The sequence below is a fragment of the Strongylocentrotus purpuratus genome, unplaced genomic scaffold, assembly GCF_000002235.5.
Source record: "Strongylocentrotus purpuratus isolate Spur 01 unplaced genomic scaffold, Spur_5.0 spur5_scaffold_9, whole genome shotgun sequence".
Classification (NCBI taxonomy): Eukaryota; Metazoa; Echinodermata; class Echinoidea; order Camarodonta; family Strongylocentrotidae; genus Strongylocentrotus; species Strongylocentrotus purpuratus.
The window spans coordinates 22,443,864-22,467,545 of NW_022145615.1; the positions used below are offsets into that span (position 1 = coordinate 22,443,864).

The 23,682-nt window shown below is 38.0% G+C and overlaps 1 protein-coding gene across 1 annotated transcript; it reads left to right on the forward strand.

Annotated features, from left to right (window-relative positions):
• The first annotated feature begins 18,646 nt into the window (after positions 1 to 18,646).
• LOC115920762 (peptidyl-prolyl cis-trans isomerase B-like) lies at positions 18,647 to 22,060 on the forward strand. The gene is made up of 2 exons (XM_030977354.1): positions 18,647 to 18,930; positions 21,881 to 22,060. The coding sequence occupies exons 1-2, from the start codon at positions 18,799 to 18,801 to the stop codon at positions 22,043 to 22,045; spliced, it is 297 nt and encodes a 98-aa protein (XP_030833214.1). The 5' UTR covers positions 18,647 to 18,798; the 3' UTR covers positions 22,046 to 22,060.
• The last annotated feature ends 1,622 nt before the right edge of the window (positions 22,061 to 23,682 follow it).

The window sequence follows — 23,682 nt, forward strand, 5'->3', positions numbered from 1 at the left end:
GACAGAACAGTAACAAATAGAGACAATGTAAGACAGAGAAAGACATTCAATAACAACAAAAAACACGAATATACAGCACAGACGTGGACGTAACATTTCCAAAACAACAAATCAGTTATTCTACATTCCGTATACTATTGTCAATACAAATCAGATTATCAGTAAAAAGTAAGACCGTATAAATCGATAACTGCGCATATAATTATTAAAGAGAAAATAAGGGGAAAGTATGCGCGTATTCTCCTCAAAATGATGCATCGTGTATAATGTGTAAGTATTAGTGTGTGTGTGTGGGTGTCAGGGGGGGGGGGGGGGGTAAATCAAACTAATTTACTTTATATTTTAAGAACAAAAATATTTTTAATCTTTTCTTAAATGTATATAATGAAGGGGCATTTTTCAAGGAATCAGTAAAGGAATTCCACAAATTTGGGCCATCATAGATAAAAGTGTTTTTAGCGAAGGAAGTTCGAAGTAATGGCAAATGGTACTCTTCCGAATGTCTAGTTGAATGTTGATGAAAAGAGCGATTTTTTAAAAACATAGTCTTAAAATTTTTTGGCAGCAAATCATTAGTAGTTTTATACATAAATTGACCTAATTGAAGCAAATACAAATCTTTTACTTTCAAAATATTATTATCATAAAACAACGGATTAGTGTGTGCACGAAAATCTGCCTGAGAAATAATTCTAACTGCTCTCTTCTGTAACAATAAAAGTTTGTCTAAAATGTTCTGATGAGCGTTACCCCATGCGAGTAAGCCATAATTCAGATAAGGTAATGTTAAGGATGAATATAATGTTAATAATGCTGAAGATGGGAGTTGTGTTTTAAGTCTATTTAATATACCAATATTTCTCGAAATTTTTTAGAAATGTTATCGACATGAACTTTCCATGAAAGCTTATTATCAATTATTACACTTAGAAATTTAGAATGTGTAACCTTTTCCAAATGAGTGTCATCAAAAACTAAATCAGTTGGCAAAGAATCTATTGAATTACTAAAAAGAATATATTTAGTCTTTTGTAAATTTAAAGACAGCCTATTAGCTCGGATCCATTGAATAATTTTTTCTAATTCAAAATTTACAATTTCAACAAGAGTATTTGGATTTGTATGTGAAAAGAACAAATTTGTATCATCAGCAAATGATATAAAAGACGCCATATCTGATGATCTATAAAAATCATTAATATAAATAATAAACAAAAGCGGGCCCAGCAAACTACCTTGAGGAACCCCACAATTAATATTTCGTAATTCAGAAGTGTGACCATCCAGAAATACAAACTGTTTCCTATCGGAAAGGTAACTCCTGAACCACTCCAAGGCCTTCCCACGTATACCATAATGAGAAAGTTTATGAAGCAAAATATCGTGGTTGATCGTGTCGAAGGCCTTGGAGAAGTCCAGGAGTATTCCAACCATATGATAAGAGGAGTCGAGAGCATGAGCTACCTTTTCAACAAGTGATAATAATGCATGATTCGTGCTATGTTTCTCTCTAAATCCAAATTGGGAATCACAAAAAATATGAACTTTCAAAAAAGCAACTGTTCTTTTATGTATAAGTTTTTCTAAAACCTTCGAAAGAGATGATAATAAAGATATCGGGCGATAATTATTTACATCTTGCTTATCACCCTTCTTAAATAGTGGAATAACTTTTGCAATTTTCATAACATTAGGTACTTCTCCATTCAAGAAAGACAAATTAAAGATATGAACCAATGGATCTACAATGAAAGGTATTATCCCTTTTAAAATAAAGTTATTAATATTATCAACACCAGAACTTTTCTTGTTTTTCAAATGAGAAACAATATCTATTATTTCAAATCTATGAGCTGGAACAAAGAAAATAGAATTTGTATTTGGGGCGTTTAAAAAATCTGTGAAAGATTTTTTGATTGTGGTATATTTTGTGCTAACGTCTCACCAATCGAAGAAAAGTGTTTATTAAAAATATTTACAATCATATCAGAATCATCAATCACTTCATTATCCTTTTTATTTTAATAATATCATTTTATTATGGACCAAATTCATAGCCTGTTTAAGAATTTTCCAAGTATTCTGTATATCATGTTTATAAAACTCTAAGCGATTCACGAAATAATTCTTCTTTTCAAAACGCAAAATTCTAATCAAAGCATTCTTATACGAAGTATATTTACTTTTAGTTCTATCTGTAAGATTTGCTTTATACTTATAGTACAACTTATTCTTTTTATTAATACATCTTAGAAGAGATTTCGAAATCCAGGGAAGTCTAGGGGTAATTTTATAATTATTTACTTTATCTCTTTGTAAGGGAATACATGTATCTAACTCTTCATTCAGAATATCTAAAAAATTATTATACGAACTATTTACATCATCAGTGTTATAAACACTTGACCAATCTGCGTGCTCTAAACTGGCTCCAAGTCTTGCTATATTCTCTGGGGAAGCTCGACGTCTTAATGAACGAGGCCGTCCACCGTGGACTGAATTTGAAAGAGTAAACTGAGTAAAAATGGGATAATGATCAGATATATCAGAAAGTATAATATATGAATCAGGATGTGGAATGACATTACTAAAGATATTATCAATCAATGTAGCAGAATTATTAGTTACACGAGTGGGCTTAGAAATAAGTGGGAAGAATGAATTTGATAAAAATATTTCCAAAAAATCATGACATAAATTATCAGTATCATATTTTAATAAATTGATATTGAAGTCACCCATTATAAAGCAATCTTTATTAATCATTACCGAATTATTCAAAATATCAGTTAGGGACGATAAAAAATCTAAAGTATTACTACTTGGGGGTCGATAAACTACACCAATTATTACATTCTTCCGACCTGGCAATAAGATTTCAATAAACAAGGATTCCAAGATATTGTTCATTATAGTAATATCATTACAAACATTGTAAGAATAATTTTTGAAACATATAAACCAACACCTCCTCCAAGTTTTTCCTTCCTACTACTAAAAATAAAATCATGTTCATGTAGGGCAAATGGTGGGTTAGGATCTGTGGTTAACCAAGTCTCGGTAAGCCCAATTATACAGAGGGAAGACATTGGGACGAATTATCTAAGAGGAATTGAAAATCATCAAAATGTTTATTAATACTTCTAATATTTAAATGGAATAAAGAAAATGTATCTTTATTAATATTATTATTACACATAAAGTCTTTGAATTGATGGTTAGTAATGTACTCAGTTAGAGAATTGGCGATAGTCTCATCATATCGATCATCACGAAGAGAATTAAACGCTAAGTTATTATGTAACGTATCCATTTAGAGTTTGACCACAAAAGGATTGCGTAACAAAATAGTAGTATAATATACAATAATGCGCAGTATCTAAAATGGAAGTTTCAAATTTAGTTAGAAAAAGAGAATCGGTCTGTATGGACAACATTGTGATATAAAAATGGAAATTAAGTATAGACAAGAAAAAAATACACAAGTAAACATAGACAAACAAAAGACGAACATTTAACAGATATAAATATATTACAAGAAATCTCCGCAGGCTTGGAGAACAAACGATAAACATCCGCAATGTTAATCAGTTATATGACATAACTTGTCTGTTGCCTTACGAAAAAGTATATATTTAGTCAAGCCTGAATTGAGTGGCAAAACAATTTAAAAGGAAAAACAAATTTGATGACATTCCAAATTCCCCAATAACCAATACGATTGGAGAGTGAGTTCTCGTTTGTGTTCTTCTTCAAAACTTACTCAATACAAAAAAGTATTAATAACTTGCAGGCCCATGCAGGCCTGAGGTTTCTTTCCATTTTCGTGTTGTTACTCTTTGCACGCTATTTTGTTTGAGAGGGTGGAGTATCCGCCTATACATCTTTAATCGTATAAAAATACAAGTTGCCTTTTTAGCATGTTTGTTCCAAATAACCTGCTACGTATAACTTTGTAAAAGTGATATAGTAAACAACCAGTCTTTCACTCTGGTTCTGAAGGGTATGAAACACAACTTGTAATCATATTACAGGTCAATAAAGTCTACTTTTTGAAACTTAACTACCGAGCCTGACATCTTTATTGACATCTTTATTATATGACTTGTTATGCCCATGCTACAAAGTAGCCGGAGGCATGTTTTCGGGTTGTCCGTCCGTCCGTCCGTACGTCCCGTTCTCGTGATCGCGTTATCTCAAGAACCCATTGATGGATTCCCGCCAAACTTAGGTCATGTATGTATCTTGCAGAGCCAATGAAATGATTAGATTTTGGGGTCACGAGCTCAAAGGTCAAAGGTCAAAGATTGTGGGATCATGAGGGCCAAGGGGGGGGGGGGGGGGGGGGGGGGGGGGGTAAGAGGACACTTTTTTTTTTTTTTGTCTCGAAATTTGAAAATTTGACATTTTGCTCCGATGGGGGGGGGGGGGGGGGGGGTAAGGTCGCCTTTTTTAGGTCAGCCATGGGAATAATTTTTTTTTTTTTTTTAATTATTATTTAAAAAAAAAAAAAAAAACCCAAAGGGGGGGGGGGGGTTTGGTTTTTTTTTAGGGGGGTTATACACATAAAAATACCAAAGGGGGGGGGGGGGGGGTTAACCCCCAAACCCCCCCCCCCCCCCCCCCCCCCTGCGTACGCGCCTGATGACCATGGTTACACCCACAGAAACTAACCTTATTCATTACCGAACAAAACATGAGAAGGATCCCTTGACACCATAAGTGTAAATATACATTTTCTTTCGGAATTTAGAAACATTAGCCATTATAATGTTCTGTATGGACTTCCAAATCTCAGAATGTTCTTCTGGCGGAAGTAAAGCCTGGTGAAAGCCCTCCCCTTCCACCGTTCTGAACAAGATGTAGGTGTTATGTTTCGATATGCCACATGCGTATAGGATATGGTTTTGCGCCCCTCTTGCCCCCCCCCCCCCCATGAGACCAAGCGCCAGATGCGCCACTGGTCACCACTGGCGTACTGGTTGGGGCGGGGGGGGGGGGGGGGACTGTTACCCCCAATAAAATTCTGACGTGGTTTATTTCTAATTCGATACCAGTGATCTAAAAATGTTGCTGAAATGACATTAATTTTCCGGGACTTTTCAGTACATTGTACTTTGTATGCGTTTGTTGGAAAATGACAAATTCCCAAATTTACAGTCAGGTAAGAAATATGCTTATTCAGAGGCCTACATGTCAGGGTCCACGGAACGGAGGGGCTCGGGGGGAGGGGGGTAGCTCAAACTCCCCCCTCCCACTTTTTTGAAAAAGTATGATAAAAAGGAAATATAAAGAAATAAGGTAACGAAATATGTTCATCTGACCGTAATTAAATGCCTCAAATTCCAGAGTTTCATGGGGCTCTGCCCCCTGGACCCAACGCCAATGTCATGAATAAGGTATCAACATATGCTTATCTGACTGTAATTAAATGTTAATAACCCTTGAGCTTCCGGGTGCTCCCTTGACCCCGCGGGGCTTTGCCCCTATATAGACCCCACGACAATTTACGCTACGCTCTACCTGATCGTAAATATATTTTAGCCTCCCCCCACCCACTTTAAAAATCGTTCAGCGGGGCATGCATGTAAGAGTGGTGGTGATGCGAATGTTTTTTCTGCCCACAAAAGTTTTTTTCTCATTACGCCACTGCTGTTCACCATTACGTACCAATATTTGGCTCGCATGATTTTAAATTTGCCCCCCCCCCCTAAGAAATCCTGGATCCGCGCCTGGTGATAGCCCTACATAAATATTATATTGTCGAATTGTATAATTTTTTTAGGCTATTGACAAATCTGAAAGACTGACGACGCTTCTGTTTCTTCTTTCACTTTCTTGTAGGAAATTTTCAGCGAACAAGTCAGCAAATTTGGACGGACGCCCCCTATTAAAAATAAACTTGTGACGCCCCTCATATGATTTCACAAGACAGACTCGTCGCAATCAAACAGTATATTGATCACGTGTAATGGTTAACAGTGCTATTGGTCTGTACACTATAGAGAAAATATACAAAGGACTGCTGACAGGAAACCGAAATAGGGCTTATTGTTTTTTGTGATTGTAATATCTTAATTATCTTGGAGACAATCATAGTAGTAGTTTATGGATCTAATTTTATTCCGAAATGGATAATGATGACTATTTAAAGGGATAGTTGAGTTTTTGTTTCAGACCGCAAATTCCTTCAAAGTGCTTATGGTTATCGCTCTTATTCTTATTTATGATATTTCTTGTCGTCCTTTAGGACCTAAAACTGCTTTGAAGGTAAGTTTAGACCCCAAAATGTGTAAAATTTAGCCAATACGATTATACCAATTCCACTTGTAAAAAATACGGTGACCGTTAATTAATCAATTAATTAATAACAATACACAGGCCGGCTGGTTGTGCGTATTATAACCAATACGAAAAAGCCAACAAAAAGCCAACATCGGCATTACTTGGAATAAAACGTTTTTTCAACGGCTGGTTCAAATAATTATCGAATATTTGTGGGCCCGCCCCCCCCCCCACACCGGGGTCGGAATGACCGCATGCGTGATACCAAAATGTCCGGTAAAAGGGTACTTTTCGTGCGACAAAGTCCGGCCCGAGAATTGTAAAAAAAATTGACTTTTCACCCGGAGATTTCTTTAAAAAGGGGGTGTTTTTCTTTTTTTTCCTCAATTCTTTGGACTCCTGATGAATTGTTCCGGATTTAGGGAGGTACATTGAGCATTTTTCCGTATTTAGGGGGGTCTCCAAGGCAGGAAAAGCCCGCAAAAAGCCCGCGGAAGGGGGGTTCGGAAATGTTGGCAGTCCTCAGATAGGGGGTGCTTTCAAAAAGAGGGAACGAGCATACGCATACGCGTACCCTAAATAACACTGAATTGGGGGGGGGGGGGGACGTGGGGCACTACAAATATTAGAAATCGTTATAAATATGGACATTTAAGCCTGTCTCTGAACCGGTTTTGATCAAACAAAAATGATTTTGTCATTTAAATTGTATGTTCTTTCAAATTTGACACTCAGTTTTACATTATCTCACAAAAAAAAAAAAAAAAAAAAAAAAAAAAAAAATGAGTAGCGCCCTCTGCAACAAAACTCAATTATTTTGAGGGGAAATCAAGGGAGCAACTTTCGAGTGAGAGGGTATATTTCTGAATAGCGTTGTCATTGTCTTATTCGTACCTGTGTCGAATGATAAAAAGGATTACGCCATCGCTTTTGAGCAAGCTACTTGGTAATCGTTTATTCCACTTATTTTGTGTTTATGAAGTACACTGTCGCTCATAAAGGTGGAATATTTTTTTTTATTCCAATTTATGGAATTATTTAAAAAATAATTTAAAAATAATAGATCTAGATAATAATATACATTCTCAGATTTTATTGAATAATAATTTGCCAATGTGTGTTTTGCGTGACTGCTAAAGCATGTGTATGCTACTATGCTTATCAACTAGGGGACCTATGCCCTTAAGGCGCCTTGGATTAATTCGAGTGGCAGTAAACACGCGGCTTATTAACCTGAGAGCGCATGCATCAAAGCTGTCGGAGTTAATCCCGGATGCACGATTTGCCCACGAGAAGACGCATTGTGTGTGTCCGAACACCGTGACGTCCTTTTCAAGCCAGAAAATTGTCAACCCATTGAAAGATTCGTAATACTTGTTTAGCTCCCTCTGCGGCTAAACTAAGTTATTTAGCTTAGCTTGAGTTCGTGTCTAATTAACACTGTACTCTGTATGTTTGGAATGGATCATTATGCACAATAAGAACACCGTTTAAAAGGGTTGTTTACAAGTAATAAGACCTGTTTAAAAAATTCAACAAGCTGTTGTATTGTAATGAACTGTTAGCATTTTAAACAATTACGTTTTATCTGTGTATATATAACCGAATGAATTTTTAAAAAGTAGATTTTTTTCGGGGAGGTAACTTGGAGGTGTCAATCTAGACACATTATGGGAGCCCCATTCAAATTTAATTCTCCAGCCATTAATGGAAATAAAGACTAGTGTTTTTTTTCTCTCTCGCCGGTATAAACAATTGCGTGCTCGCCATAAAGCCAATGTGTTGATTCATGAATTCTTGTTTGGAGACTATGCTATTCCATTGTCATGTAACTCATAGAGGCAAAAACACATTTTACGAAAGTTTTAAATATTATTTTTTCTTTGAACTTGGTATAAAGCCCTCTCCAAAGAAAACATTTTTCTTGTTCCTGTTCATCTCTTTTCCTCCCTCTCTTCTCCCCACTCTCTCTTTTGTTTCTTCACTGGCCACCCATTATGGGTGCAGTCTGCCTCCCTATCCGCATTCTGCCCCGTGCCCCCCCCCCCTCCCCCCGTACGATAGTGTTTCTCCGGCTTATTATTATCATTATAATCATCATCATCATATTATTATTATCATTATTTAGATGGGGAGGGTGATGAATAATGAAAGGAAAGCAATTAATAAAAATTCGTTTATAATCGTTTAAAAATTTGGGTTGATTTTACTCTTCCATTCAATAAATCTCATTAAAATGTGAAAACTGCACTCATTATACATTTTTTGTCTTCCTCCCTCCCCCAAGTATACTAATGTGTCTCCTGCTTTTTGTTTGTTTGTTAGGTGGGGGTAATGGAAGGAAGGTAACAAATCATTGATTGACATGTGTTTAGAAATTTGCGTTTATTTTGCTCACATCACAAAAAAAATCAAGATAAATCAGTACTCTTGCACAAGATTCAAGATTACGATTTATGATACTTTATTTCTCCAATCGTGCAAAATATAAACTAACATTCTCAATTGCTCCTGTTTGTTGTACTGTCATATTATTCATTATAATCGTTTTTTTTTCTTCATAAGCATGTCCATTTTTCTTTCACATCAAATTCTGATACTGATTGGGAGCAGCGTAATCCGCGCTCGCCCTGAAGAAATCTCATGACGGCAAGCACCTTAGTACCTCATAATCCGCCCTTCTATTGTTCGAGTTTATAACCATGACAACGAACTCTACCTTTGGCCAAGTTCATTGTTCCTCTTACGTAACATAGATCTAGATAGGCCTCAGACATAACTCTTTTCGTATATTCATTCTATATACCGGTAGTTCTAAAATGCTTTCAAATATTTTGTGTCGTTTTTGTTAGTATATACTTTGTCAATTTACTTACAAACTATTATTGTCAAATTTGCTAATACCAATAAACTATTACGTTTCCCCTATCATCTTCCGCTCTAGAATCCTATCATTTATTTATTTTTTTATTTTTTGGTCCTTTTCACATTTGTCTTGTCTCTCTCTCTTCAAAATATCTTTTGTTTTGTAAGGGTATTTAGGCTGTTAATTTTTGTATAAATAAAAGAGAAATTGTTATTCTTTCTCTTATAATGTTGTCCACCTTCTTCTATTTTCATAGTTAAACTTAAAATCCCTTGTATCTATATAAACCTCTAATAATTAATATAGAAATGTGGCAACGTTATTCATCAACAGTATAAGCAGATATTATTCGCATGACAACATGATAGTGTTTTGAAGCATATTTGAATTATTCTTTCTATTTCATTATACACTGTCTTTTTTAATTAAACCTCTGTGCTTTATTTCATTTCATTTTGTTTTGTTGACCAGTTATTGACTCCTTAGAAATCAGTTATAGATTACTCAGAAATGACAAATTTTGTTTCTCGTTTGTTTTGTCTTGTCGTTTTGTTCTTTAAGTTTTAAGTTTAACGCTGTAATTATATTCAATATTATTTATATTCCATTGCCTGATGCTTGCCGCATCTATACCCTGTATACGTAATGTATTTATTGAAATCATCAAAATGTTTTGGGTGCGTGGGATTTATCCTTCCTTTGGCTTTTCTAGTGCATGCCCCACTTCCATTCATTCTCTCCACCTTATCATAATAATGTTATCCCTGTATGCCGTACCACCTCTACATTTATCATTGCTTTTTTTTTTTTTTGCTGTTTATGTCAATGTTTTATTGTCAAGTTCTTAATTTCTTTGACTTGTTTATTTGTATTATTTGTAATTAATTTGAAATAAATACTGAGCTGTTATATTTGTATGGTCATTGATTAACGAGGCAAGGCAAGCCCGGCCCATTCATTCTCTGTTGTTATTCATTGCTCATCGTCGCGTGCCAATTAGTGCCACGCTTGCGGGAAAAAAAAACCCATTGTCTGTTAAGTCTCTGTCAATGACAATGGCGAACCATTGATTTGTTTATGTGTGCAAGCGGTCCTCCTGAAGAGTATAAATAACCTGACACTTTTGTTAAAGTTAATCATAGTAGTACAATGGACAGCGATAGTGACATACAAAGCAGCGACGACGAGAGTTTAAATCTGAGGATGAGTCTATCTGAGACGTCATGGAGGGATGAAGACATCGAAGCAGCCTCTAGTCAGCAGACCATCGATTCTAAGCTGAACGCTATTGAAGCCGACCTCAACAAAATGAAAGATAAAGTGTCGAGGATTGAGACTCTCCTGGTGGAACTCCATAAGGTAGTCGTGGAACGCTCAAAGCAGACAGCGGAGCGGGGTCAGCCCTATAAATTAGCTGTTGAAGGCGACGAGTCGATTATCATGATAGGCGATACCCAGCATGCAGTTCCTGTCGACAAGCGACGGTTCCAGCGGGCGATTCATCTAGCACCCACTGGCAGAGCCCTCCTTCTGAAACTCTTGAGCATGGTCATCCAGCCCGATGCAGGCGCGGATCCAGGATTTCTTAGGGGAGGGGGCCCAACTTTTTTTTTTTTTGCTCCCGAAAATTTGAAAATCGCGCCGGCCGAAAAGTCGCTCAGTGGGGGGGGGGGGGGGGGGGGGGGGGGGGGGGGGGGGGGGGGGGGGGGGGGGGGGTAGTGAGCACATTTTTTTTTTTGATCCTCCAAAAAATTTCAATTTGCACCCCCCCCCCTTGAGCGCCAGGGGGGGGGGGGGGCCCAACCCCAAAAAAAGGTAAAAATCACGTGATTTTACATGATTTTTTTCTCAAGGGGGGGGGGGGGGGCCCGGGCCCCCCCCCCCTGGATCCGCCACTGGCCCGATGAGCTCATCAACTTCAGCTACAAGGGCGATCGAAACATGGAGCCCCCGCTTGATTCCCTCGCTGACGACGATCGGTTCAAGGCGATTCAATCGCAAGTTAGGAAATCATTTCCTCGCTTCGATGCCCCGATGAATCTCCGCTGCATTTGTGATGCAGTAAACGGCAAATGTCGAAAACTGCGCAGGAATGAAAAGAGTTCATCTTCTTCTTCCTGAAATCATAACCAAACGGCCCTTTTCAGGGCCACCATACCAGCACGAAAGATATTGCTTCTATTCTTAAATAGACAAACTTCTAGATTTGTCCCCGTTGTTTTTAGAATGATTACAAAGATAATAATGAAAATGGTATTATTAATAATGATAGTACTGTATTTCAATAATAATGAAGCGTCTAACTTTCTCTCTCTCTCTCTCTCTTTCTCTCTCTCTCTTTCTTTCTCTCTGTCTCTCATCTCTCTCTGTCTCTCTCTTTCTCTTCTCTGTCATCTCTCTCTCTCTCTCTTTCTTTCTCTCTCTCTCTCTCTGTCTGTCTGTCTCTCTTTGTCTATATCTGCCAATGTCGTTTTCCATCTACATCTTTCGTATTGTTTTCTATTCCGCCATTTGCTTGCAATATAATACAATGAAAATACACATTCAATTCATTCTGTCCGTATGATGGACATAATCATAATCTATTTTAAGCAAAGCGTGCCCAAGGAATGTAATATATAATTATATATATTAAAAACAAATATTATTTATATATTATTCATAATATACACGCATATTATGTGAGTGCATAAACGTAAATTAGAATTTAAAACAAAATTGTTCATATTATTCGGCAATAATGGTCATAAACTGACTGACTTGCCTAAATAAACAACAACAACAACAACGACAGTCCATTCACCGGCATGTATGCGTGAGAAGATGGAGCTGGTGGATTATTCCAATGATAGAAAACAATAGCCGGATTATCTGAACTACGGTCTGCCCATTTTCATTCGCTTTGTTATGATCTGCAGTGAAAAAGCAGGAAGTCTATTCATGTTTTTGATTTTCGAACCCATCAGTTGCAATGTTTTGTTTGCATCCACTAAATACTAGCTTCTGGTGTTTATATTTCATCAAGAGATTAAGAAATATAACGTAAACATTCAGAAGAAGCTAAACATGAACGGAGAGAAGAATATAACAGTACAATAATAATTATCAGAAGTAAAACTTTTGACTATAAATCTCTGTTGCATCAAACTGATATGACAAAAAATGTTTATTATGCTATATATTGATGGTGTTAATATACGTCGGACATTATACTTAAGCGAAAATATATAAACAAACAGAACAGAAAGAAAAAAAAAGAGCCCAGGGGGGGGGGGGGGGGTGATTAGAGAGAAAAATATCATAATGATGAATACAGTACAGACTTCGTCCAACTTTCTGTCTCTCCCACCCCTCTCACTCATATTGTTTATTTCTGAACTCTAAATATGAAAGCCATCTTCCTTCGCTTGCTTTTATGTCAACCTCAACTGGCAATATGATTTTGTGTGTCTTGTTTCCCTGTTTAATACTTTTTCTTATCTAATTACCATTCTTTAGCTCAAAATCTATCACAATCACTAACATAATGGCGCATAAAATGTTAACGCAACGTATCATCATAGCATGAAAGGCGAGTGTGATAGAGAGGGGAGAGGGGAAAGGGGGGGGGGGGTGGGGACTGGGGAGGGTGTCTATTCAATAAACTACTGTTTAATGAAATAAAATAAATAAAATAAAATCATTAGGAGCCAGAGCAAATAACACTGAGTTCCCATAGGAAATATATTTATTCAGATGGCCATATCTCAGCCAATACTTCACAATCTATGTTTTGAATTTCTCAATTTTTCTTAATTTTCCGAAAGAGCATCAAAAATAATGTCCTAATAATTAGGACATTATTTTTGATGCTCTTTCGGAAAATTAAAAAAAATTGAGAAATTCAAAACATAGATTATTGATTACGTCACACTTCACCACTTATTTTAAATTTGTTTATTACCTGTGTAACTGTGTTAGATTCTTTTCATTTCATATACCTGGGGACAAACCTTTGATTTTTCCTTCCTCTCGATCACTCCTATTGTTTCATTTCATATTGTTTATTTCTGAACTCTAAATATATCCACCTTTCTTCGTTGATAAAATAAAACGATTGTCTAGTCTAAGTCGTTGGTAAGATTTTTTTTAGGCATGATTGTGCAATCAAAGAAAATAATACTAAGCTGGTAGAATTGTTGTATATACTTTAATTTGTATGTAATGTTTCACTCGTTTCACTCAATCATTGAGTAATTAATGTAAATATGTATTGAAATTATGGAAATAAAAACCTCGCTTGAGGATAAAAGAAAAAATGAAGGCTGCTGCTGTTGTTGTTGTTACTTATTTTTTACGGCGCTTTCATTCAAAAAGCTCATATTTTGCGCCATTCATTTATAAATATTAAACATAGTTTTCATGATTAGTCAAGCGCATTGCCCATAAGTTTAAAAATGTTCCAGAAGTCAAATATTGTTTAAGATAACCCAACACAGATTAATGAAGTTTGGAAACGAAAACGAGACAAATGAAGCTACAACAAAGCGAAACATATTAAAGGAAGAAAAAGCATTAATGTATGACTTGTATAAATGTGTGATAAATAATTTTTCTTAATAAGTTATCCCTTTGAGGAAACGAATCTGAATTCTGACCATAAATAGCAGGGACCGCGGAGCGTTTTTGAGAGTAGGGGGGGGGGGGGGAGGTCTGAGCATGCGAACAATCTATAAACCCTTTTTCGGAGCTTTTATGAAACGTGTCTACTAAAAAAAAAAAAACCCAGCCACCCGCCTCCGCGGCCCCTGCATAGTTTGAGAGTTACATGGCCTATAGAGGGCGGTCGACTGGTATGAGTTGGAAGCAATATGAGAACGTCGCACACTGTTCTAAAGTCGTTGGACCGTACGCCCTTTTGTGCGGAATTTCGCATGGCGTCTTCTCAATAGAGAGTTTCGGACAGTTGTGGCTTTCACGCAAACTAGGCCGCGTTGCATAAAGCCGCGTGATGACTGCCACTCGAATTGATCCAAGGCGCCTAAGTCATAAATGACACGGTTTTGATCCCGGGGCCTCACAGTTACGAGGCCATTGCTTTGACACTGAACAATGACTGTACGCAGCGGGGGCTAGGGTAGGGGGCAGTTTCCATAAATTTAAAAAAAAAAACAGAAAATGTAATAATTTTTCAATAATTTATTGCATTTAACCCCGGTGCCTAACATTAAAAAAAATTCTGTGTGCCCATGCCTTGAGCCATAATGCATGGCCGTCTAGATGATTTTTTTTTATGTTGGGGACCGGGGTAAAATGCATTTACAAATGTTGCTGAAATGGCTTGATTTTCCGGTATTTTTTTCTCTATTTTTTTGTAAGTCATAACTTTTTATGCGTTTGTTGAAAAAATTAGAAATTCCCAAATTTACAGTCGGGCGAAAAATATGCTTATTGAGAAGCTTTTATGTCATGGTCTGCAAAACAGATGGGCTCGAGCCCCCGTCCATTTTTGAAAAAGTATGTTACAGAGAAAAGGAAAGAAAGAGAGTGAGAAAAATTAAGTGACCTGCCAATGTCACAAATGAGGTATCAAATATGCTCATCTGACCGTAATTAAATGTCTAAAACCCCAGAGCTTCCGGGGGCTCTGCCCCTTGGACCCCACCAAGGGCCCTAAGGCCCATGGATCCCGCCCCTCGATCCCCCACTCAGTGTTATTTAGGGTACGCATATGCGTGTTCCAAGCGACCCCCCCCCTTTTCAGCAAAAGTCCGGTGTGTAAAGTCAATACGGGTCGACCTTTTTCTTTTGTTATACGAGCCTTTTTCAGCACCCCCCCCCCTTTCAGCAAAAGTCCGGTGTGTAAAGTCAATACGGGTCGACCTTTTTCTTTTGTTACGAAAAGGAGTTTGGTAACACGCATGGGGTCCGTCCGTTCTCGGAGTGGGGGGGGGGGGGGGGGGCCATGGATGCTCATCTGACCGTAGTTAAATATTAAAACCTCGGAGTTTCCGGGGGCCCTGCCCATGGACCACATCAATGGCCTTAAAGAGGGCCCCTGGATGCTCATCTAACCGTAATTGAATATACCTAAAACCCCTGAGCTTCCGGGGGCTGTGCTCCCTGGATTCTCCGGCAATTAGTGACCTGCCAGTGTCACAAATAAGGTATCTAAATATGCTTATCTGACCGTAATTTAATGCCTAAAAACCTGAGCTTCCTGGGGCTCAGCCCCTTGACCCCCTAGCTGCTGAGGCTCAGGCCGGGACAATTCACGCTCTCCCTGATCGTTAATACTCCACTTTGAAAAAACGTTCCGCGGGGCCTGCAATTAACGTGTAAGAGTGCAGGGGATGCGGATTTTTTTTTCTTCTCCCCCCAAACGTTTTTGCTCATTACGCCACTGTGTATATAGCCTATCGGATATCCGGAAAGTATATCTGACGCTTCTCCTATTTTTCGCCCAAAATGTTGCAGAATGCAGTTAATTTATATCAATTCGAAAATGAAGTTGTTACAGCACTAGGCCTATACCTAGGCCTATACAGTACAGGGATACGAACACTGGCGTACCTGAGGGGGGGGGGGCAAGGGGGGCAGAGTGCCCCCTGACGAGCTCCAGGGAAAAAAAAAAGAAAAGGGGGGAAGGGGAAAGGAAAAAAAGGGGAAAGAGAAAAAAGGGGGAAAGAAAAGAAAAGAAAGGAAAGGAAAGAAAAAGAACAAATGAAAAGGGAAAAAAGGAAGAAGAAGAAGAGAAAAGGAAGAAAGAGGGAAAAGAAAAGGAAAGAAAAAAATGGGGAAATTATTTTTAAAAAGACCATGGCCGTACGCACCGGGGGTGGGGGAGGGGGGGAGGCAGTTGACCCCAGATATTTTGAAAACGTACAATTTTTTTCCTGAAAATGTTTAACAAAGCTCACAAGTAGTGAAGGCCTATACCAAATCCTTCAATTCTACTTTTGAAAATGCAAAAGTACCCTCATGACCAGTTTTGTTCGCTCGAACTCCCTTCACTCCTTTTGCTTTTGAGTTTCTTCAAAAAAATTTCATGTATCTTTCCCCTCCCCCATTAGAAAAATATTCAGCATACGGCAAAGAAAAAGAGAAATGAAAATAGGAAAATATAAGTGATAATTATAACAAAGTCGACACTCTTCGCTGGCCCGAGCTGCTTGCTAGCCTGTTTTGTATTAATTGTTTTCACTTGCTCGTCCCCCTACAAAAAGAAAAGAATTAGCATTGCCTAACATACAATTGTGTCTGCCCCGACTGGCCCCAACCTGCAACCATGGCAACCATAACACCCAATTTATGTACCAAATGTTACTAAAAGAGACTAAATTCTTTTTTTTTCGCTCGCTACGCTCCCTCGCGAATAAATGAAATAGACATTGCTTTAAAAACAATTGTGCCCACCCTTGACCTGCAACAATATCATTAAAAATAGAAGTGTTTTTTCGCCCTCTCGCCAAAAAGGAATTGATATCGTGTTAAACGCGATTGCGCCCATCCCGACCTGCACCAATAAAAACAAGTTTATGTATTAATTTCTATTAAAAGAGAATTGATTTTTTTGCATCGCTATGCTCGCTCACCAAAATGGAATTGACATTTCTAACAAAATATGTGCGCCCCCTTGCCTGCAACGAAAATCCCAGTAAATAAGTACCGAACGCTATTTTGAGAGATATTGTTTCCTCGCTCGCCAGAATTGATGAATTGATTGATTTTAGTGATTGATATATGAGTTGATTTGTTTTTTTGTTTCACCCTCTCTTGCTACGCTGTCTTTACAATTAACATGCCCACCCCCAACCTACAACAAAATTACAAGTTGATAATTATGTACCAGACGTTAATCAAAGAAAATTTGGTTTGCTCACTAACTATACGCTCCCTCGCCAATATGGAATAAACATCACCTTAAACATGATTGTGTAAGCCCCGACCTGCAACAAAAAACCTGAAAATTATGCACCAATCATCATTAATTTTGTTTTGCCTGTCCATCAAAATGGGATTGACATTGGCTTAAACACGATTGTACCCACCCCCGACCTGCAACAACGAAACAAAGTTTATGTACCAATTCATTGAGTACAATTGAACCAGTTTAATTGGTAATTATTTTTATAAAATATAGGCGATTTTTTTCTTGCTCGCTACGCTCGCTCGCCAAAATAAAATTAACATCGCCAACGTGCCTGCCCTAACCTGCAACAACTAGTTAATAATTATGTACCAAACATTATTCAAAGAGTTTTTGGTTTGCTCGCTCGCCAAAACGGAATTAACATCACCTTAGACATGATTGTGTAAGCCCTGACCTGCAACAACAAAAAACTGAAATTTATGAACCAATTATCATTACAAAAAAATTTCTCGCTCGCTACGATCGCTCTCCAAAATAGAAATAACATCGCTTTGAATAATCACGTCCCTGACATGGATCAATGAAATCAAGTTTATGTACCATGTTCTTACCGCAGAGAAGTGATTTTTTGCTCGCTCGCTACGCTCGTTAGCTCGTGGAATTATGTGCCCACCACTGACCTGCTACAATATCATTAAAAAGAGAAATGTAGGGGGGGGGGGTTGCCTGCCCGCCAAAATGGGATTGAAATTGCCTTAAACACGATTGTGCCCACCCCGAATTGCAACAATGGAACAAGTTTTTATAGTACATGTAGCAATTCATTAAGAGAAAAGTGTATTTTCGCTCGCTAGCTAAAATGGGTATAAAATCACCCCAAACACAATATTGTTCCCGCACCCGGCATGGGGCAATTGGACCAAGTTTAAGTGGCAATTATTAAAAAAGAAGGGATTTTTTTCTTGCTCGCTACGCTCGCTTGCAAAAATGAAATTAACGTGGCTAACAAATGATGTGCCCACCCCGACTTGCAACAATACCGGTTTATATACCAAACTTTACCTAAATATATTTTTTTCCCGCTCGCTCGCCAGAAGTGAAAATTAGCATCGCCTTTTTTGTTTTGTTTCGATCGCTTGCCCCCCCCCCCCCCCCCCTGACGGAGTACCCCAGGTACGCCACTGGATACGAAGCCCAATTAATGTAGGCTAAGAAAATTGATGATCGAGGCATTTGCTGTTGATAGGGCGAGCAATCAAAGTACGTAGGCCTACACGAAAAGATGTAGGCATTTACGCATATCTGTTGGTCTGTGTTGGGAAATTTTCATCTGTAATTGTTGTTTGTTTCTTATTTGTTGATTTTTGTGACTGTTGGCAAAGTTTTGTTTCGTTTTGTTTTGTTTTGCTTTATTTTGTTTTGTTTTGTTCTGTTCTGTTTTGATTTTGATTTTTTAAAATATTTTTTATGTTATGATTTTTTTCCTCCATGCAATGCTCCCCAGAAGCCCCCCCCCCCCCCCCCCCCCAGGAACATCTTTTAGAACCGCTCCGACAACGACCAAGCCTGCAAGAGATCAAGACCAATCGCAATAGATACACGTGTCACCACCTATTCATACTGCCTAAGTTATTAAAATGTATTTCAAATAGCTGTTTGTTATAAGCCGAGTTGATGGCCCACGTCACTGCGCTGAAGCATTGTTGTATCTTTTGTTACTAAACTGCGTGGTACCATTTCGAGGTCTTCTGATGTTTAATTGTTACCCGATTTCCTCTAACGTTGCTCAAACCGCATGATTTCGACAAGAACAATGAAGGTGCTAGGAGTATTTACAGTTGCTGTAGTCTCATTAATTTATCTGCTCATGCCAGCAGATGCAGAAGCCAAGGAGGCAACAAAGAAAAATGCTTTGGTGACTGACAAGGTAAGTTATGCACGAACAAAAATCAGGGGCGTCAAATTACTCTGGACCCACGCATAGTAAAATGTGTTTCAATTCAATTCAATTTCTTGCATCCGATGCGATGGCTTTTCCATGGCACACGTAGATCTAGAACTCTCCGTAGGTACGTGAACAAAAAATAAAATTCATTGAATCTCCTTAAAAATAGTACCATTCGAAAGAGCATGAAAAATACATCTAAAATAAAGGCAAGATCATCACCCTAACTTAGATTTTAGTGAGCAAACCTCTGCGCTTCAATTGTGGTGTGTGTGTGTGTCGAGTTTTTACAGACGTGTATCAATCAGATATGATTATTTACGTCTGGGGACCGACCTTTAAACGTCACCATCCGAAAGACGTGGCTCAGTTTCGAACCTGCGTCCTCGCCTGAATCAGTTTGTAACTTCCACTGTTAGCTGGATTAAAGGCGCACGCCACAACGCCTGTGTGCAGTAGCACGTAGCTACATGTACATATAGGTGAGTAGACTAGGGCCTAGGGGCGCTGGTCCGAGAATAAGGATCGTCTTCATAAACAAAGATCATCTTTGTAAACGCGGACCAATGCGTCCTCAAAAACAAGGATCGTCTGCAAAAAAGCAGATATTTCATATTTTTGATCGGCACAATGGCAATGCAAAAAACGGATTCCGGAATGATTTTCTTGATGCATTTTACATTGATTTTGTACAGAGACTTTCACATTGCATTATGAACAATAAATCCTTGGGAAGATGGACAACCCATAAATAAAAGTAGACTTTCAACAAGGGTTATTTTCCCCTGGGGAATCCAAATTTGGCATTGCCAGCGGGCGGTTCGGTAACCCGAAACCCGCAGAGCGCCGATGAAAAAAAACATCCGCTAAAATGAAGACGATCCTTGTTTATGAGGACGCATTTTGTCCGCGTTTATGAGGATGATCCTCAGTCTCGGACCAGCGCCCCTACTGGTGTGCACGTCATGTTCGTCTGCTACTACAGTTATTGGATTCAAATATTTCAAAATCTGCAAGATCGTCAACAAATGGTGAAAGACCGTTACAGATCCGTGATTATAGGTATGTTGTGGAGTGTATAATTGTATTGTTGTTGTATATTTATTCAATAGATCCTCTAGATATTTTTATTTTGTTTTTTTCTTTCTGGCAATTTTCTGAATCAGACGACGAGTGCACAAATCGTAGGCGTAGAAGCCTTATGCCCGGGTATTGGCCTCCCTACCAATATTCTCGAGAGATATACAATTCGAAAGCGTATATACGTTCCTTCGTTAAAATCTGACGCTTTGAATATTCAGCCAATCTTTGATTGGTCGTATATCGTATAAAGCTCTGGTTAATGGTTCTGATCAGCGCACATAATTAAAAAGAAAAACGATACAAAGTGGAATTTCCCCACGTGTTGATCATCGATACCATGTTGAGAATTAAATTTGATGGCAATTAATGATTATCATAGACTCCTACTTTTATAGAATTAAAGTTATGCAGTGTACAGTGTATAGAGTAAAGGAGGCAGTTTTCGGCCGGTCCGTTGAATGCATGGTGAAATCCCTCTCAAATACATTGCATAAGGCCTCCGACGTCGGTCGGTCAGAAAAGTTTTTATTTTTTAAAACTTTTTTGTCGCCCTCTTTGGGCCAATATTTTTCAGTTTTGAATTATTTGTTTTCTTCTTCTAAAAAGCCGCCCTGTTTTGGCTGATATTTCTCAGTTTTTAATGCTTTAATATATGTGTTTCAGCGTCATCATTCCATTAATATCTGTTTCACCTCATAATAATCCATGGTTTGCAACTAGCTGACAAAGCTGGTGAGAATTTGATTTTATGCATTTATATCCCATTTAAACAAACAAAATACATATTTTTTTATTTATTAATAAAAAAAAAAAAAATCTTAAAAAAACGGTTAAAAAAATGCTGACCATAGATTTTCAGATTTTTGGGTCGGTCGCAAAGGGCAATACAACAAGTTTTTATTTTAGGCCTAATAGCACATATCACACACATACAATAACATGCTGGAGTCACTGGAGAACCACATTTGCAATGGAAAAAGTATCCTTAAATATCACATTTTAGCGATGTAATCGGCGGTCCCGCTACCCGAATCTGAAAAATTGAATATCTTACGTGTGCATGTCAAGAATATGGGTACCATAAAATGAGCTGTATTTCAAGAATTTTTTAGATTTAGAGTCAGATTTTTTGAGTATCGCAAGCTCAAAAGTTTCTCACCGCATGTATCATACCACTGCCGTCGGATACTTTAGCACCGTTTCTCTGTTTTAGTTTAGATTCCTATTTCTGATCACCGTACCCGCAGGTGTAGTTTTCTGCCGTGCGGGGGATTACGCGCTGTGGCTGCACGCGTCTTATTTTTTTGTACCACAGCGAGCCCGTGCTATAGATTAGCGGGCGAACGCACAGCGCGCGCTCCCTATTGACTACTTACGTTCATGCGGTCGAAAACTGCCTCGCTACGCCAAAAACTACCTCCGAAACAGGGAACATGAAAATGAATATTGCCATGGCAATTTGTGATTTTTTTCTGGGATTCTTTTTTTGTTTAATTAATAATAGTATGGGCTTCATGATTTGAACAAGAAATGATGAGAAGGTGCAATAGCTCAGTTGGTAGAGCAGTGGTCTTGTAATCCGGTGACCCGGGTTCGAAACCAAGTCGATGCACTAGTGCCCTTTGGTAAAGCATTAATCCTCATTACCAGGTCCCTCAGAGAGGACCTACATGTACATGTATTAGCCGTAGGTCCTCTTGTTGCTTTACTAACAAGCATTTATGGTTTCTTGGCAGTCAGGTAAAATAACCACCACTACTACGGTACTACTACTTTATGTTGTTAGCACTTTGGTACTCTATAGGGATATAGGAATAACTTTTTCTTTAAATGTTTGTTCCAATTACAGGTCTTCTTTGATATTACAATTGGAGATGAAAAAACTGGCAGGATTGTGATCGGTCTCTTTGGACAAACTGTTCCTAAAACAGCCAAGAACTTCATCGGCTTGGCCACTGGTGAGGTAAGCAAGGAATCATGCCTGTTTTATATTCGACATCAATCATTACTTTGAGAAAGCAGGATTTTTGTCAGGGCTTAAAGGTCCCATGACATCGAAATACAAGTGTATTCCTGTTGGTGTGCAGTCCTGCATACATCTCATATTTTGATAGTTAAACTTCTTAATTTGTTTCATAGATTTTTCAAATATTTTTGAAATATTTGTTTTTCAAACTTGCTAAGCTCCACCCCAAAAACCTGCAGATCTCATTCCCCTTGTGACATCATCTGTCAGTCATCAATGAGCTTGTCACTTTGCCAAAGTTGACCACCTATTACAATACCACAAACAATAGCAACATATAAGTTGCTATGTCAGACTAAACTAATATTCTAAGCACACATTCATAATAGAATTGCATGCTTCCATACATACGTACAATACAGTCTTCCTGGTGATGCTACAGCATGTCTGACATAGCAACTTATATGTTGCTATTGTATTTCGTATTGTAATAGGTGGTCGACTTCGGCAAAGATACATACCACTTTCTCAAGTTAGCTCATTGATGACTGACAGATGATGTCACAAGGGGAATGAGATCGGGAATGAGATCTGGAGGTTTTTGGGGTGGAGCTTAGCAAGTTTGAAAAAACAAATATTTCAAAAAATATTTAAAAATCTACGAAACAAATTCAGAAATTTTACATATCAAAATATGAGATGTATGCAGGACTGCACACCAAGAGGAATACACTTGTGTTTCGATGTCATGGGCCCTTTAAAGATAGAGTTGAGTTCTGTTCATGTGATTGCATTTCCAAAGAAACTATCTGGAAGTGATTGGAATGTTCATACATGTACTGTATGTAAACTATGTAACTCATGTTTTAGTATGCACTGTTAGGCTTTGGAATCTTCAAAACGATACAAAATGGACTCAGTCTTGCCGTGGGTCACATGCACTGTAACAAATGTGTATGGGACTACATTGCATGTGGCATGAAAGTTAGGCCCAAACACTTGGCAGCTATTAAAGTTTTGAATGATATTCTTCCACACTAATATGAGCAACAAAATAACAAAATTATAGCTTACAAATGACTCTTCACCTTTACCAGAACTCTACCTTTTGTCCTTCTCTATAACAACCTTGGTGCTTAAAGCCCCACAGCACTACTTGTAGCTACTTGCGCCCTCTATATAGCAAACAATGCATAACCAATGCCTGTTGGTCCCCCATGATCCCCTTTTTCTTATGTTAATTGAGAGCTGATTTGATGAGACAACCACCTGTCAGTGACCTTGCAGGGAGGTCTAATCCCTCTGGCCAAACTAGTGCAGACGGGCTTTAAGTTTTATCAGACAACCACATACATGTGCGAATCAAATTTCATGGGAACAAGAACACATGGGAACAATCTGTTTGCACAATGGATGTCGTAATAATTTTATTGTCATGCTGAGAGCAACAGGGAGCTACAATGGTACATGTGTTACGTGGCATATAGCAAACAGAAAGGTTGTTCCCAAATTACCAATAATAATTTGTTTAGTAAATTGTTTATGAAAATATACCACCTGTGGAATATTCATTATAGTATTGCATACAAATTGAAATATTTCTTTTACATTTCATGTACATGTAGGAACAACTTTACATTTTCAAACATGCTTTTTACCAAGAAAAAAATGATTACTAGTTTAAT

Coding starts and splice junctions, on each gene's coding strand:
- LOC115920762 (XM_030977354.1), top strand. CDS start 18,799: ATGATTTCGACAAGAACAATGAAGGTGCTAGGAGTATTTACAGTTGCT. Junction 18,931..21,880: donor ATGCTTTGGTGACTGACAAG/GTAAGTTATGCA, acceptor TTCCAATTACAG/GTCTTCTTTGATATTACAAT.